Raw genomic sequence first — 17,373 nt, 5'->3', positions numbered from 1 at the left:
TCCAGATGTAGCTTCTTAACTAGCTCACGATGCTAACTAGACTGCTATAGCCAGGTTATCTGTGGTTACCAGTGCGTCTCATTCAACGTAGGAGTTCCCAACTAGCGTTTTTACGTTAGCCACCTAGCTAATGGTTGCTAACTTATTTTTTTTTGTTTTGTTTTGTTACTGTCTAACACTTGGTGGTGTTCTTGTTGATGGTGGTGACCTGTTGGCAACAACTGAATTCCACTTTGTGTCCACTTCTGCATTTAAAAAAAGTCTTGAACTTGAACTTTAGAAAGTCATATTTGACTTTAATAACGACACAGGAAATGTGGTCACATTGATCCTATAGTTAAGTGTCAGGTTAGCTAGCAAGCATCCCTGTCCCCAAGGCAGATATAATAACTCTATGCCTGAGTGCTACTGGATAACATAATAGGAAACCACAGTTGTTATTGTTGGGTTCCTTTGGTCATCATCACAGCTGTGTGGATAAACTGCCCTCTGTCCAGTGTGGGTGTCACTCAACCAGGTAGTGTTTAAGATAGGCAATCACTAGGTTACACATCATCATCTGCAGCCTGGAGGCAGAGAAATCTCTGTGTTTAGGTTACACATAATCATCATCATTATCTGTAGCCTGGAGGCAGAGAACCCATCATCATCTGAGAGAAACCTCTGTGAAGAAGATCTGCTGTCGTTGTCTTCACGGTTAAAACACCATGGCCCCCAAGAAGAGACCGGTTCCCTTAAACATCGCTCCCACCAGCGATGGGGTGTCCACCTCCATCAGCATCGATGCTTCATCTGAGTAAGTACCGAGCGTGTGTGAGTGTGTGTCAATGTTTATAGCATTTATCTAGTCCAGGGGTCTTCGACAGGGGGTCCTCAGAGTTACTACGGGGGGGGATCGCCAAATATTTGTGTGATAGGAACTTTATAGTTTTTTTTTTACATGAACTACTTGAACCTTCGCGTCCCTTTTCTGGGGGGAACATTCACCGAAAATAGCCGATCGACGCGCTGTGAGCTTGTAGATCGGCTATTTTCGGCAGGTTTAGAGGTTTGGTGTAGAGGAAAAAAGTGTACAAATTGAGGGTTTAAGCGGTTAAATGTATGAAATTACACATTTAACATGAATGAAATATGTAGTGGGGGCGTCCCTGCTTCATCTCTCTCTGCTAAGGGGTCCGTGGCCTGAAAAACGTTGAAGACCCCTGATCTCTAGACAGCAATGTCATAGTTACTTGCATGAGGTAACCACTTTCAACCTAGCTGGCTTCCTTATGTTGGGCATGGCATTATAGGCCAGTAGTAGTAGTTCTCAAAAGTGGGATCCATTCCTGGGACCCTCACGGTGCGTTTTAACAGCGGGCAACTCTGGGCGATGCCGGGCGATATCGCCCAAAAAGATAAAGAAAATCCATCTTTCATCGCCCCCCCGCCCACTTCGCCCGATCGCCGGCTCTCATAGACTTTCATTATATTTTGGGCGATGTTGCCCGGCATCGCCCGAGAGTTGCCCGCTGTTAAAACGCAGGGTCAGGGTCAATAAAAGAACGCTCGCCCCAAAACACGCTGGCCCCAGCCCCAGGTCAAATCCGGCGACCTCGCAATGGTCGCCGCCAGTTATTCCTAAACGTAACCTCAATAAAACTATGCCTAACCCTAAACTTATTCCTAACCTATCCTCAGTAAAAATGAATACAAGAACTGCTGGGGGCTGGTGTGTTTTGGGGCGAGCGTTCCGGTTACCGAAGGGGGTTCTAAAAGGGTATACAAATTGTATGAGTATACAAATGGAAACCAAATGGACCTTTACGGGGCGACAATCGCATATTTATAAGCTCACAACCTCTGCTATTTTTGCCGTTTGTCGTGCGACAAAAGTGCATGTTTTCGTGCTCTTTTCTCTCCTCATTGCTCCTCGTTATTTCCAGGGCCAACTTGGAAGCGTTACAGAAGAAGCTGGAAGAACTGGACCTAGACGACCAGCAGAAGAAGAGGCTGGAGGCCTTCCTCACCCAGAAGGCCAAGGTGGGCGAGCTGAAAGAGGACGACTTCCACCGCATCTGTGAGCTGGGGGCCGGAAACGGAGGAGTCGTCAACAAAGTGTGCCACAAGCCGTCGGGCTATGTTATGGCCAGAAAGGTAAGCCACCATGGCATTAATGGACTGTTTTGAAATCAGGTATTCACAAGTGAAGTCACACCAGCTCAGCCTTTCGGTGTTAGAGTGTCCACCCTTAGATTGGGAGGTCAGGGTTCGATCCCCAGCCGGGTCATATCAAAGACTCTAAAAAATGGGACCTAATGCCTCCTTGTTTGGCACTCGGCATCAAGGGTGGCATTGTGTGGGCAGTGTTGATTTCGTCGACTAAAACCATGACGAAAAATGTTCGTCGACTACCTTTTTTCACTGACGAAAACTAATTAAAAACTAAATAAAAACTAAACTACGATGACTAAAACTAAGACTAAATATATTGACAATTTCGTCAGCAAATAAAAACTAGACCAAAATGTTAGTGAGGCACGAGTGGAGAAGAGATCCAGTAGAACGAAAAGACAAGTCATTTTATGTTTCGTTTGCGCTCGGGTGTTTCTGAAAATAGACGATCTACAAGCTCGTAGAGCTTGTAGATCGGCTATTTTCAGCAATGCAACCAAGTGTAAGATCACCCATTACGACACCATCAAGGCACCGCCAAAATACATTTTAGTCGACTAAATCAACTGTAGATTTAGTCGACTATAATACGACTAAAACTAAATGAAATTTTATTCTAAAGACTATGACTAAAACTCAATCAAAATTTGTCGTCAAAATCAACACTGATTGTGGTGTAAGTCCCTGCGACATACTAGCGTCATGTCCAAGGGGTGTACTTGTACACTGCCTCACGCTACAGAAACAGGAGATAAGCTCCTGCCTTATGAGGCCTCATGGCTCTGCAAGGCCTACTTATTCACAAGCTACCACACCATTAGTGAAAACAAACGGGTATGTCATTTTGCACCAGAAAACTTTGCTAACCACGCCTGCCCCCATTGCTGTGAAATTGGACACCAAGGCAAGGCGTGCCGACAGCGAGGCCTAGTGGCTCGTGAGGCGTGCCCGAGCGGGCCGGTAGGCGAGTCAGTGCCCGCACTGAGTAGCCGAAGGCCTGGGCTGGCACATCAGCAAACGTGTATTATTGATGTATCACCCGTTTACTGGATTTCACACTTTAGCAGGCTAGCTAGCTACATATTGTAAACAGGCTGGCTACAAGTGGGCATACGGCAGAACTTCCGCCGAGCCAAAAGGGAGGACAGCGTAGTCAATGAAAAATTCATGTTTGCCATGGTTTGAGAAACGCTCTGGTGCAAAAGGCATAGATAGACATGACCCGAAAACTTGTATACACTGGCAGCCTCTCATCTCTCACTTTGATGCACTACAAACAATCTCACTGGATTAGACAAGATTCTATAAACCACATGAAATTTGAGGGTGTGGATTTTGATTTATCCTGGATGACAACTCATGAAGTGCATGCACCATTCGAGGCTGAGTCAACATCCTGTTTCCACTCTTTTTCTTTCGTTTTATTTTTTTCTTCCCCCTTTTCTTCTGCTTCTTTTTAATTTTCCCCTTTTTCTTTTTCCTCCTTTTCTTTTCTTAACTTTTTCTTTTTCCTTTTCCCTCCTTTGTTTTTTTTAGGGGTGGATAGGTGTGTGGGAAGGTGGGGGGGGGGTGTATTTGGGAGCAGGGGGATAACCTCAGGGGATGTTTAAAAAAAAAAAAACACAAAAAAGCACTGACCAACTTGAGATTGCTGGTAAATCTACTGGTAAATGTATTTACGCGATGTACTATATATTCATATATATTTATGTGATGTAATCACTGCAAAACTGTGGAATAAAATTGATATATCATTTTCTGTTACCCGCAACGTTAACACATTGATTGCCTAGATCGAGTTAACTTGATTTTAGCAACATCAAGTTAACCTTGGTCTTTGACCCAAAGACCAAGGAGATATGATTTTTTGAAGATTTAGACTCCTATCCACTTCCTTGTTAACTTAAAATTTAAAAATTCTGTATCTCGGCTCCTGAGTACTTTTTTTTTTTCAATGAAAAATCTCTTGGCATAAAACTGCAAACAATCTGAAAACATTCTGGCAGTGAATGGGTTAATGTATTCTGTGATTGTTTATGAAAACGCTGACCCAATGACCAAACTGTGCTTTCCTCCAAACCAACCCAGCTGATTCATCTAGAGATCAAACCTGCCATCAGGAACCAGATCATCAGAGAGCTGCAGGTGCTGCACGAGTGCAACTCGCCCTACATCGTGGGCTTCTACGGGGCCTTCTACAGCGACGGGGAGATCAGCATCTGCATGGAGCACATGGTGAGAGGATGATGCTTAACGAGAGAAACAAAGGCTCCCATTACAACCTTTTAATGAAGCAATAAATAGTCTCTGTCGGGTGGAAACCTCAAAGCTGTTACTTTTCAGGATTTTTAATAAAAAAACGACAAAAGTAGCTGATCTATAAGTTTTGCTACTTTTCTGTGACGCTGTAGTATGATCAAGTAGAGCGTTAATTTATGAAAAAACACAAAAAGTTAGAATATGGAGATAAGAGGTTCCTGCCCAACAGCAACGATATATAGAGATCAGTGTTTTTCAAACTTTTTCATGTCAAGGACCCCCAAAATAATATCTATTTGGCTGCGGACCTCCATCTCAAAATATTGTGTTCCAGGGACCCCCAGAAGCAAAAGTTTGAGTTACAAATATATATATTTGTAACTCAACGCTATGAGCATACACATCTGCTATTTTTTAATAGCCAAAGTATAAAATATGGTTAAAGTGGTTAAAATGATTACAACGCTATATTAACTCATTTTGCTGGGGACCCCCTGATATCCCCCCAAGGACCCCTGGGGGCCACCGGACCCCACTTTGAGAACCAATGATATAGATTATCACTGGGGCATAAGTCCAACAGAGGGCTGTTGTGTCATGTGACGCAGCCATGCCCAAGGTTTGGATGACAAGGGCAACAACAAATGCTAGGAGGTGTCGTTTGTTGACCACAACATACACATAGCCTTTAGGGATTGGGACGTGCATCCTAAGTTTTTTTTCATCAAAGACAGAGTGCCTTGGAATTATTTCTTTGCAAGTCTGCAGTCCACACCATTTGGGAGTTAAGCAGTACTTCTTTGAAACACCCTTTTTTGGTTCAACTCATAAATAATGTCAATTATAAAAGATGTTGTATGTATTTGTAATTCATACAAGACTAGCAGTGTGTTAACACGCTAGTTCTGTTTTTCAAAGTGACTGTTTTTTTTAGCAGTTCTGAGACTGGATTTGATTAGTGCTTCATTCTTAACGGTATACGCACGCACGGTCTGATGAGCACCACGAGTAGAGACAGCTGAACCAACCTGCTTGTCCCTGTGGGATTTTTATCTGATGTATCGTATATCCAGTGTTTCTGGCTGCCACAAAATCTGTTTATATATTAACCTCAAAAACAAGCAGCATGCGCTCCTCCTGCGGGCTGGGGGCGACTACCTGTCATCAAGGGAGTGTTGGGGCGGGCGGGAGGAGTAGGACGAAGGCTTTATTTCCTCCTCATGCTGGCAGGTGAGCCAGTAGAATTACAACAGCAGTGACAACACAGAAACGTGTGTGGGGAGGAATTAATTGGCATAACGACTTCATTGGGGCAGTGCTGCAAATTTTTATTTAGTTTTAGTCACAGTCTTTTGAATAAAATTCCATTTAGTTTTAGTCACCTGAAATGTTTTAGTTTTTGTCTAGTTTTAGTCGACTAAATATCATAAGAATTTAGTCGACTAAATATACAGTTGATTTAGTCGGCGAAAATGTATTTTGGCGGTGCCTTGATGGGGTCGTAATGGCTGATTTTACACTTGTTTGCATTGCTGAAAATAGCCGATCTACAAGCTCGCTGCGACGCGTTGTGAGCTTGTAGATCTGCTATTTTCAGAGCACAACGCCCGAGCGCAACCAAACATAAAATGACTTGTCTTTTAGTTCTACTGTATCTCTTCTCCACTAGTCCCTCACTAACATTTTAGTCTAGTTTTTATTTGTTGATGAAATTGTCAATATATTTAGTCTTAGTTTTTGTCATCATAGCTTAGTTTTTATTTAGTTTTCGTCATTGAAAAATGGTGGTCGACCAACATTTTTCATCATAGTTTTAGTCGACGAAATCAACACTGCATTGGGGTTAAAGGGAAGAAAAGCAAGCAGGGGGGAAAGGCAGCTTTATATTCTATAAACCCCAGGTACGTTTCACTTTAGTTTTTTAATGGCTTTGTGTCTTTTTAAATGAATGAAAGGATTTGCTCTGGAACTCTTAGCTGATGAAGAGACGTCTGGGAAACGATAAGGCAGCTGTGGGAGACATTTCCAGAAAGGCCGATGATGACTGTTTAACTTTAATTGGACGATGTTTGTTCACCTTAAGTAAGCTCTGTCTGTAAAGGAGACGGTTGGCTTCAGTCGCTACGTTAAACCACTGGTTCTCAACCTTTTCAGCCCGCGAGTCCGCGACCCGCCCCACCCCCCCCCCCCAAAATAATCATATTTGAACTGTGAACCCCCCAAAATAATCCTATTTGAACTGGGGGACCCCCCATCCTGACAAGCACTTGGAACCGTAGGAGTTAAGGCATTACATTTAGTTTGACTCGGTTCCACAGACAAATATTGTGAAAATAGCAGATCTACAAGCTCACAGCGCTTTTCAACGCGACTTGTTGTGAGCTTGTAGATCTGCTATTTTCTTATATTGACAATCTGGCCAATGTTTGACCGGTTTGTATAGTATATAGTTTGTTGATTACTTTTGATGCAGTAATAGTCTTTTTTTTTTTTCATTTCATTTTTTTATTTATTTTTTGTTAGTAAAAAGGTAAATTGTCACTTAACTGTCATCTGGGGACCCCCACCCAAAATCATGTGGGGACCCGCCCCACAGGTTGAGAACCTGGGGGGTCCCCAATCCCCAGCTAAATGAGGGATAGTTAGGAACCAAATTTGACCCTTATGGGTCTGTAACTCTTAGTGTACAAATGGAACCAAATGGACCCTAACGGGTCCATTTGTAAACTCTCAGAGTTAAATTAACATTGATTTTACTAAATAAATTGGGGTCCCAGAGATAGAAATGCCATTAAACAGGGGTCCGTATGCCTTAATGCATGTCGAACTGGGGGTTCTTGAATTAAAATGGTTGAGAATCACTGCAATGCTGTAAAAATCTTTTCTTATGGGGGTCCCTGGCATATGTTTTCAAATGGGGGTCCCCGCGGGCTAATAAGTGTCAATTTGGGGGTTCTTGACATGAAAAGGTTTGAGAAACCACTGCTCTAGAGTCTCTTCCAGGGTCTCCCATCATGGCAGCTGAACCTATGACCATGTTTGACATGAGTTCCTGCAGAAGTGACATCACACGTAGTGAACAGTTGAGCATGCGGTTGCATTTCAGCTTGTGCTGACCCGACCAGCCAGTCTTTTAATCACCCCACCAACCCACCCACCCAGGGCAGATGCCCTGCCCTCAGTGCCCTGCCCTGGGCATCTGCTGTTGTTAATCACTTAAGCCTTAAATACCTCATCGTGCGACAAATAGCAAAATGTAGCAGATCACAAGCTTGTGAGGTGTTGTGAGCTTGTAGATCTGCTATTTCTGGAATATTTTTGGAACATTTGAGCCTATAAATGACAAATAGGGACACCAGGTTGAAAGTGGTTCACACAGGCTCTAGGTTTTTTTCTTAGGCACTGTTATTGACAGGTCCAAATATTATTTCTTCACTCTTGCTTTTAGTTGATTTATCAAAATCTCTGTTGTTATTCATGTCTTCACTGTTTTGCTAATGCCATTATTTAAAATTATTGTAATGTTTTTGCTTTTGTTCTTCTTGCTTTATTGTTAAAATTATTATTGCTTTTTTTGTTTTGTAAAGCACTATTATTTATTTGTTTTGCTCTGTAGAGCACTTTGAGCTGCATTTATGTCATGAAAGGTGCATATAAGTATAAGTTTTATTATTAAATAGGTGAATGTCCTTGAAAAGTAAGACCTGGACACAGAATGGACTCTACTGACCGACCATGGATCCTATGAGCCAGTAGAGAATGCAGTCTCTCCTAGCTAAGCGATCATTGATGTCTGCCTACTGACATGGCCGCTAACAAACCTATGCCCAGTCCTTTGATAACAAATCATTACTGTCCAGGCACCTAGGCACAGTGTAGCCTGACAGTGTGTCGCGTGTTCGAGTCCCGATCCTGACGGCCTTTGCTGCATGTCACTCCCCATCTCTCAACCCCATTTCCTGTCAGCGTGCTGTCCTATCAATAAAGGCATAAAAGCCCAAAAATAAATCTTTAAAAAAATTAAAGGCTGAAAAGCCAGGAAAAAAAAGAAGACATTCTGAAAATATTTTTCTATATGTCTGGGGAAAGAAGCACTATATCAGGCTCGCTCAGTGGTTCTCAATGTTATCCGGATGGTGTAGTAGTTCCAGACTTTGTATAGCATTCGGAGATTGTTGTGGAATAGTTTGTCTGGCTAGTAGCTACGCGAGACGTAAGAACTACTGGACTAGATAAATGAGGTGTTGCTTTTCTCCTGGTGTCAGCTGACCTCTTCTCTTCTGGTCCGTCCGTGTGTGTGTGTGTGTGTGTGTGTGTGTGTGTGTTGTCGTCTGTAGGACGGAGGTTCTCTGGACCAGGTGCTGAAGGAGGCCAGGAGAATCCCAGAGGAGATTCTGGGCAAAGTCAGCATTGCTGTAAGTATACATTTTTACTATATCTACACAATGTTAGAATAAATAACGTTGGTGATTTTTTTTTTACACCGATTTGGCTTTATTTTAGGCCTTACTCTGCATGTATTAAACAGCCGTGTTGCAGATTGTAAGAGAGTTGCTTTCTCTTTCTCTGAAACAGGTTTTGAGAGGTCTTGCTTATCTAAGAGAAAAACACCAGATCATGCATAGAGGTACATATTTGTTTTCTTCATGGTGATGTGTTTGTATTTTTATTGCATCTTTATTCTCAAGGTGTTCATCACTTTTCAACCTAGCCTATTTTGGGCATGTCATAGGCAACAACAACCAAAAAAAAAAACAATCTTTTTAACTAAAATCAATTAACCCATTAAGACCTGAGGCCGATTCTACTCAGTAGCAGATCTACAAGCTCATAGCGCGGCACTCTGTGCCACGCTGCAAGCTTGTATATCTGCTATTTTTGAATAGCCAAAGTGTAAAGTAATGCTTTTTAGCTCAAATCAAAAAGTGACACAGATGCGTTCCAGGTCTTAATGGGATAATGGGCTGTACAGTACACATCACGAACGTATGTCTAATCTGTTTTTCAACATTTGTACTTGTCTACACAGATGTGAAGCCATCCAACATCCTGGTGAACTCGCGTGGGGAGATCAAGCTGTGTGACTTTGGCGTCAGTGGCCAGCTCATAGACTCCATGGCCAACTCCTTTGTGGGAACCAGATCCTACATGTCGGTACGTTCTAATAATAATAATAAACTTTATTTGTATAACACCTTTCATGACATGAAGTGCCTTACACAGTAACACAGCATTCAAAACAGAGTAAGAATAAAGCACGAGTGCTTTACGGAAAAGGCAAAAATAATTTAGAAACAAAGCAAAACAAGAAAAGCAAAAGCATAAAACTACATCAAAATAATAGCAAAAAAAGAATGAATCAGGCCAAAACAGTGAAGACATATGAATAACAGAGATTAAAAAAAATCTACTTAAAGCAAGAGTGAAAAAATGAGCTGTATTTTAAAGCGATCTACAGAGGCTGCCCGTCTTAGGTGTGATGGGAGTTTATTCCAAGCCGTCGGCCCGTAGAAGCAGAATGCTGCTTCACCGTGTTCTTTATTTGCCATTTTAGGCACTTGAAGCAGGTCAGCACTAGAAGACCTGAGGGGGCGAAAATAGCATATGTAATGCAACCGTCAACGTCTTCTAACTGTCACTTCTCACTCATGTATATTAACCACATTAACCCTGGTGTCCCTGTTTTGGTTTCAGCCCCTTTCATATCAAGGTCCATTATTTATTCAGCATTTGGTAGGGTTGGATCAGGCTTTGTGCCATACCTTTTTGGTTGCTTCAAATATAATCAGTTAACGCCCTGATGTGTTGACGTTGCAGCCCGAGAGGTTGCAGGGCACCCACTACTCGGTGCAGTCTGACGTGTGGAGCATGGGGCTGTCTCTGGTGGAGCTGTCCGTCGGACGCTTCCCCATCCCGCCTCCGGACGCCAAGGAGCTGGAGGCCATATTCGGGAGACCCATCCTGGACGGAGCCGAGGGAGAGACGCACAGCACTTCACCCAGACCCAGGCCTCCGGGCAGGCCTGTCAGTGGTGGTGAGGAACACACACACACACACACACACACACACACACACACACACACACACACACACACACACACACACACACTCTTCCTATCTATATATACATTTCTAAACCCAAAACCCCCCAAAAAAACCTGCCACTGTGTGGGACTAAACACAAAAACAACATATCAATGTCACTAACAAGACACGCCACAACGTGCAGAATTACTACGCGCAGTCTGTAGGCCACTTCATACTGCTCAGCACACATCTGCCCCCTCGCAGCATAATTAATTGCGGCAAACACAAACTCACAACATTACAGTCGGCCATGTTGTTCCTTAGCGTCATCGCCGACCACCGCCCAACGAGACCCAAGTGAGGTCAGACAACACACTCCATATTTGGGCATAGCTCCATTGGGAACATCTCCTATTATGGCTTTATATATTATAGAGACCAACAAACACAAAGCACCGCGCAGCGGCTAGGGGGGAGGGGCGCGCAGCGCCCCGACCCTCTAGTATTATATAATCGAATACCTTGCTAGGTCGAAACGTTGGTTTCTCATACGAATAAATCCTGCATGGTGGCTATCTTTACTCTCATACTTATTTAACAAGGTCAGCAGCAGGTTAGAGTTCTCCAATTCTGCCCGAACCCAACCCGACGTTTTCGGGCTGGGCCCAAAATCTATACTAATTAGCCGGGTCGAGCCCAGCCTCGGGTTCCGTGAAAAAAAAGGAGAAAATAATCTTTTAACCCCAAAAAAGACAGTTCAACTGCCCTTAGAGGCCTAACGGTAAGGCAGACGGAAATGTCAGTGGATGTGTTGGATGCAGGTCAAAGTTAACTTTATTCAGGTATTTAGTTTGCCGCCGTGCAACCTTCCTAGCCCGTGTTATTAAAGAAAAACGGGCGGCAATGGCCAAAACTCAATCGAAAATCGGCAAAAGTGGCCGTTTTCAAGATGTTTTGGCCATTATCTCTGGAAGAGAAGGTCCAATCTGTTCAGTTCAAAGCTTGTTGGATGCGTGACTTTGAGGACATTAAGCACATAATGACATTTTCGGGGTTTTCGGGCCTAAAAGTATGGTAATTGTTCATGACGGGCCGGGCCGAGCCTTGGGCCTGCCCACTTAGGGCCCAGTTAGGTTCTGGGCCTTAATTTTCAGGCCCGTTGAGAACTCTTAATTACAGTATGCAGGGGGCGAGTGAGTGTGGGTCTTTCACTTCCAGTTGACCATTCAGCTGACCTCCTCTCCTGTCTCTTTTCCAGGTCACGGTCCAGCCATGGCTATCTTTGAGCTGCTTGACTACATAGTCAATGAGGTAAGATTCATGCCTTAACCACAAGAACCCTATAGCCTCCTTATGCTGGGCATGTCCACAAGAACCCTATAGCCTCCTTATGCTGGGCATGTCATAATGGGGTTGGAAATTCCGCCAGAAGATAGCAGATCTATCTATCCATCTCCATGAGTTGTGTAATCGATAGGAAAAAAAAGTCATTTTGGGGGTGAACGATCCCTTTCATTTGTTTATTAATTATGCTTGCTTTAACCCCCTGTCCTCTGTTATTATTGTGGTTAGCTGTATGCTAGTGCATGTTAATCTGTATACTGTATTGAAAACAGTGTAGGCATTTAGCAGACACTCGTATCCAGAGTGACTTACAATAAGCAAGGTGATATCATACATAGAATGCAGAGAGACAGTGTAGTGCCTCAAGAAAGTAGGATCCAAGAACCTATAACATCTGTCTAAACAGTATGCTCTTCATGACTCTAGACATCGTATGATCCCCCCTCACACCAAATGAACTTCTCTTCTTGCATTTCAGCCCCCTCCCAAACTGCCACATGGAGTGTTCACCTCTGATTTCCAGGATTTTGTGACCAAGTGGTGAGTTTTTGGTGTTGTTATATTACAGGGCCAAAGTGTCCTTGGGCAATACACTGAACCCTACATTGCCTCCAATGAGTTCGGTCGGCTCTAGCTTGCCACCATTGGTGTGTGTGAATGTGGGAAAAGTGAGGACGCTGGCGTCGACTGTTCGCCGCTTCACCTCCCAATGCCCCCCCCCCCCTGTAGGAATGAATGAACCATTTAACCATGTACCATGTAAAGCGCTTTGAGCTCTTGGAAAAGCGCTATAAAAATGCAATTCATTATTATTATTATTATTATTACACACATCACACCATATGGTATTATGAATGATTTGAAGTGTTTCTTTATAAACACAAGGGTGGATGATATGATGTTCAATATATGGAAGTAACTGAACAATTGCTTCATGTTTGTGTGCTTTGTTTGTTTTGTTTTTACAGTCTCATCAAAAACCCAGCAGACCGGGCTGACCTGAAGATGCTGATGGTGAGTGGTGGTATTATTTTAATCACTTATTATTTTAACCACTTTTAAACTTATAAAGATGTTCCAAATAAAATCCAAACTTTCAGAAATACCGCGTCGCACCGCGATCCGTTTGGAGATGGGCTATTGAGTTTGGGAGAGGGGTATTTTCACTTTCCAGTCAGTTCCTTCTGAGCAGAATTTATATTTCAACGTTTCAACACAATAAAACAATAATAAATAATAACTTTTAGACGTGTTCAGTTTACTACATATTTATTGTCAAAAATAGCTGCATGAAAAGTGTTGCATACTTCATAGTAAGTCTTCAAATTATTTGTAAGTAAGTCTTAAGTTGTACGAAGAAGTGTAAATCAGGCAGAAATGGTGCAACATCACTCTGAATGAAAAACTAAAATAATTACTAACCGGTAATAGAGATTATAAATGAACTTTTCTGTTCCAGAACAATGTTTTCCTAGTGAAAAAAAAACCCCAACAATGTTTGTTTTAGTTCCTTGGAACTATTTTGGAGCCCTATGCTCCAGTTCTCTTTGATACTGCTTTATGGCGCTGTCCAGCAAAGACCCCTACCAGCCTCAACAGGCTGAAAAATAAATATTTCCCACTTTTCCTTTTTGTGTTTATCCACTTTACCCTAACCCATCAAAATACACAAGACTTTGAATGTCATTCACCAGTTTTGATGGAAGACATGCGTTCGTTCCGAGTGCTGGTTCTACTTAGTGCACCATTTATCTCTTCGTCTGCAGACTGGCTTTTCTAATTCCGTCCTAAATCATAAAACAACAAATGGTTCCTGAAGTGGTGCATGGCTTCTAATGCAGAGCAGATGTGAATTCTGTAAGGCTTGTAAAAGTTTTGGGAACGCCCGTTTTCAAAGGCATCACATGACTCTACTAACTCCCTGCTCACTAAAAAGGATGTGTTCACATGAAGTTAGTCAAGAGTGACACAGGTGCAACATTTCAAAATAAATTATATTTCAAAAAACGTGTTAACATTTTTGAGGTGGACTAAAGATCCTGGGAAGAAACGTTACTTTGAGGAGAGATGTTGAGAGAATATGGCCACTAGCAAAGACACTGAAATCTAACATGTATTGCCGGAAAAATTCACTAGACAAACATGAGGTAGGTGGTTCTAAAAAGAGCAGGCAATCTTAAACAGCATTAAGGCCTGTTACACCTATACGTTGTTATGCCTTTCAATCTGGGACAGCATCTGTGTCTATATATTGTTTCTATATATTTGCAACATACATTTTTTTTCAAGTTTTTCAGAAAACGTAGGTTAGGATTTAGAAGGTCTAAATAGGCCTCGGGTCTAAGTGGGTTCAAGTAATGTGATTGAAATATCAGTCAAACATGACTACCACATAAATGTCACCGTTTGCCATCTTAATAATAGTAGGGTAATTTCCAACGGAGCTGTGTTGGGTTGGGACTCAGAGTTACAGACCTCTCAGCGTCCATTTGGAACCCCCTAGGAATCGTTAAAGGGAACCGTTAAGGAATCGGACCGTTAACAGGGAATTGTTAAGGAATCGAAATCATTAAAATCCTAAAGGATCCCAACCCTAGAGCTGTGTTGCATTAGGGATGATGTGAAGCTGTGCTGTGTTGTCATTCTGAACCCAGCAGGCCTGTTCTGTTTCTTTTAGGGGGGGTGGTACGGTAGAGTCACTGCTGTTGAGAGAGAGAGAGAGAGAGTCAACAACCCATAGACTGGTGTGGTGAACGCCAGTCTAACGACGAATATTCATAAACTATCAATCATTTATTTATTTTCTGTTTGACCAGAATGGAACAGAGGCTTCATTAGTTTAATTGGTAACACCTGTGAAGGAAGTAAGGCCCAATTTATGTCCAATATGGCTGCTGTGCATAGAGCCTATTGCGCTCATAATGCATGAATCACGTGATCATGACGAGATCATCTGTGTGTTCTATAGGTGTGCAACAGTTGATCCAGCTAATTGATTAGTTGACCAATCCCTATTTTGGATGTAATTTTGATGCAGGCAGCCCTGGTGTGGTAACACTCTCTCTCTCATCAGGTGTGGGTATAGAGTAAGCTGTCTCCCTATTGGTCCAAGGAAGGATAACCGTGTTAAACTGTGCACGTCGTTGTTGTGTGTCGTTGCAGAACCACACGTTTATCAAGCGCTCGGAAGTGGAAGAGGTCGACTTCGCCGGCTGGCTTTGTAAAACCATGAGCCTGAACCAACCGAGCACTCCCACACGCACTGCAGACTAAACACACACACACACACACACACACACACACACACACACACACACACACACACACACACACACACACACACACACACACACACACACAGATAGACAAGCTGCTGCCTGACCCCCCTCCCCTACACACACACACACACACACACACACACACACACACACACACACACACACACACACACACACACACACACACACACACACACACACACACACACACACACACACACACACACACACACACACACACACACACACACACACACACACCTGTGTCACCCTGGTCACCCATCTCCTCCCTCAGGTAAACCCTCTGTAACAGTGGTATTAGGTTATGTGTCATGGTTATGTGTACAGTAGGTCGCTCTTCTTTCCAGCTCAACCCTTTCGCTGTGTGATTTCACTTAATATTATTATTACACCGTAAATCCAAGAGACAATTATAGCTCTAATTGGTGAAATCTCCTGGTGTGTAGAGAGCTGGGCTGGAATTAAAAAAGGCCTGAATGGCCTCTGGCTGCTGTAAACACTCATCATTCCAATGCAGCCTCTGTCATCGGGGGGGGGGGGGGGGGGGAAACACTTGTCCGTGTGTTTCCGACACTCGACAGTTAGGGTTCTCCTCCAAACCCTCTGTTTCCATTTTGGTGATTCTGTGTAATCGACATGCCGTGAAGTTACACCACGTGCAAATATCGTAAATTGGCTGATCTGCAAGCTCACAACGCGTTGCGTGAACTTGTAGATCAGCTATTTCCTTTTTGGGGGGAAATCTCGGGCCTATAATGGGATAAGGACAAGGCCAAAATGGGGGATGCCAGGTTGAGATGTATCTTATCTGCTGTACAGGAGTTTGTCCAATGCTGCTGGCGCACACAACAACAACAACAACTCGATTGCACGTAACGTAATACCGCTGCTCCCAAGTACCACTCCATGTATCAAATACTGTACAACCCCTTCCTTCCTCACTTAAAACCACAATGTTATCCAATCATGTCGCTGGCAATGCAACGTTAACAAAACAAAACCTTTTTCGTTGTCGTTGTTGTTGATGAGGATCGGCTTACAATGACATCCACCATCAACGACTATTCCTTGTTAAATCATTCTTATATTTCCTCTGAATGTTTGGTGCCAACATAGAGGGAGGGCTGCTGGTCTCGATTAATTTACTTTTCACTTTTTTATGTTTGTTTTGGGGTCTTTTTTTGTGTGTCACCTACTCACCTAGCAGGGCCATCTAATCACTTGCTTTTGGGAGAGAGAGAGGGGGGTGGGGGGTTTACATATCTATGGATATCAGATTGAATCTTTTGCCTATCATGAATGCCACTGTATGCAAGAGGGTGGGCTCGGGATTCCTCTGGGGAATATCGTCAACAAAGTCGAGCATTCAGAACCCGCCTCGACCGGCGTCCCGTCGCATGGATCTCTTAATACCACGACGCTTTTTATTTTTTATTATCTCGCCACCATGAGCATAGTGGTCGTACAAAATGCTTATGAATATTTTGTCCAAAAAAAAAAACGTTTCATAAAGAATATGCACACGTAATAGCTGCACTTCATAACTGTATTTTTCTTTTATTAAGAGGTTTGATTTCTGATGTATTGATTTTTGGTAACACTTTACTTTGAGGTGGAGTCTATAATGCACTTATATAAGGCTTCATAACACTCGTTTATAAATGTTCATAATTAACTAGAAAGGGCTGAAGGGGTGTTTCAGGTCTGTTATTTTCCCCAATGTTGAAAAGAGAGCCTGGCCCTAACTGGGCCCTACTGAACAATTACCATACTTTTAGGCCCGAAACCCCAAAAAGGTGACATTATGTGCTTAATGATGTGACTTATCAGTGCATTATAATAACATTATAAATGTGATTTATAGTGCATTATAGACCCGACCTTTTGACACATTCGGTGCCAGAGTTGTATTAAAAAAGTGACGTCGAGTGCCATCGATCTCATCGTTTGTAACGCTACGCTGTTTACAGCTGCAGACTCCACGACGAGCACCCGATTGTAAACAAAATATGCGTGCACGATGGTGGATGGTCCCGGCTAACGCCTGGAACAATAACATCTCTCGCGCGAGTCACCAGGGCGGAAGTGATCTCGGATCGAACGGGACTCGTTTTTCCCCACTGTAAAAAGTTAAGGAAATATGGAGTCTTTTTTTGCAAGGAGATAGAACGGGAGCGGACGGGAGACAGATTTTTTTGGCACAGTGATCCATCTGTCCCTTCCTTCTCAGAGTCACCGTGGGTGATTCCAGAGCTGCACTAGCCCACCCTTTGTGGAAAAACAAAACAAA

The 17,373-nt window shown here is 43.0% G+C and overlaps 1 protein-coding gene and 1 long non-coding RNA gene across 2 annotated transcripts; one reads left to right on the top strand and one right to left on the bottom strand.

Moving 5' to 3' along the window:
* Positions 1–256: 256 nt before the first annotated feature.
* Positions 257–797, bottom strand: LOC311046097. The gene is made up of 2 exons (XR_014600833.1): positions 662–797; positions 257–582 (listed from the first exon to the last, which is right to left on the bottom strand). It is a non-coding gene; the product is annotated as an uncharacterized lncRNA (long non-coding RNA).
* Positions 575–16,787, top strand: map2k2b (mitogen-activated protein kinase kinase 2b). Its single transcript, XM_084058198.1, has 11 exons — positions 575–796; positions 1,926–2,136; positions 4,243–4,389; positions 8,751–8,828; positions 8,989–9,040; positions 9,443–9,567; positions 10,231–10,447; positions 11,699–11,751; positions 12,263–12,324; positions 12,753–12,798; positions 14,947–16,787. Exons 1-11 carry the CDS (start codon positions 708–710, stop codon positions 15,055–15,057), a joined length of 1,191 nt encoding a protein of 396 aa, XP_083914324.1. The 5' UTR covers positions 575–707; the 3' UTR covers positions 15,058–16,787.
* Positions 16,788–17,373: the final 586 nt, after the last annotated feature.

This window comes from Gymnoscopelus microlampas (genome assembly GCF_963454915.1).
Source record: "Gymnoscopelus microlampas genome assembly, chromosome: 5".
Classification (NCBI taxonomy): domain Eukaryota; kingdom Metazoa; phylum Chordata; class Actinopteri; order Myctophiformes; family Myctophidae; genus Gymnoscopelus; species Gymnoscopelus microlampas.
Note: the sequence above shows the minus strand (reverse complement) of the source record. Positions and strands in the feature narration are given on the sequence as shown.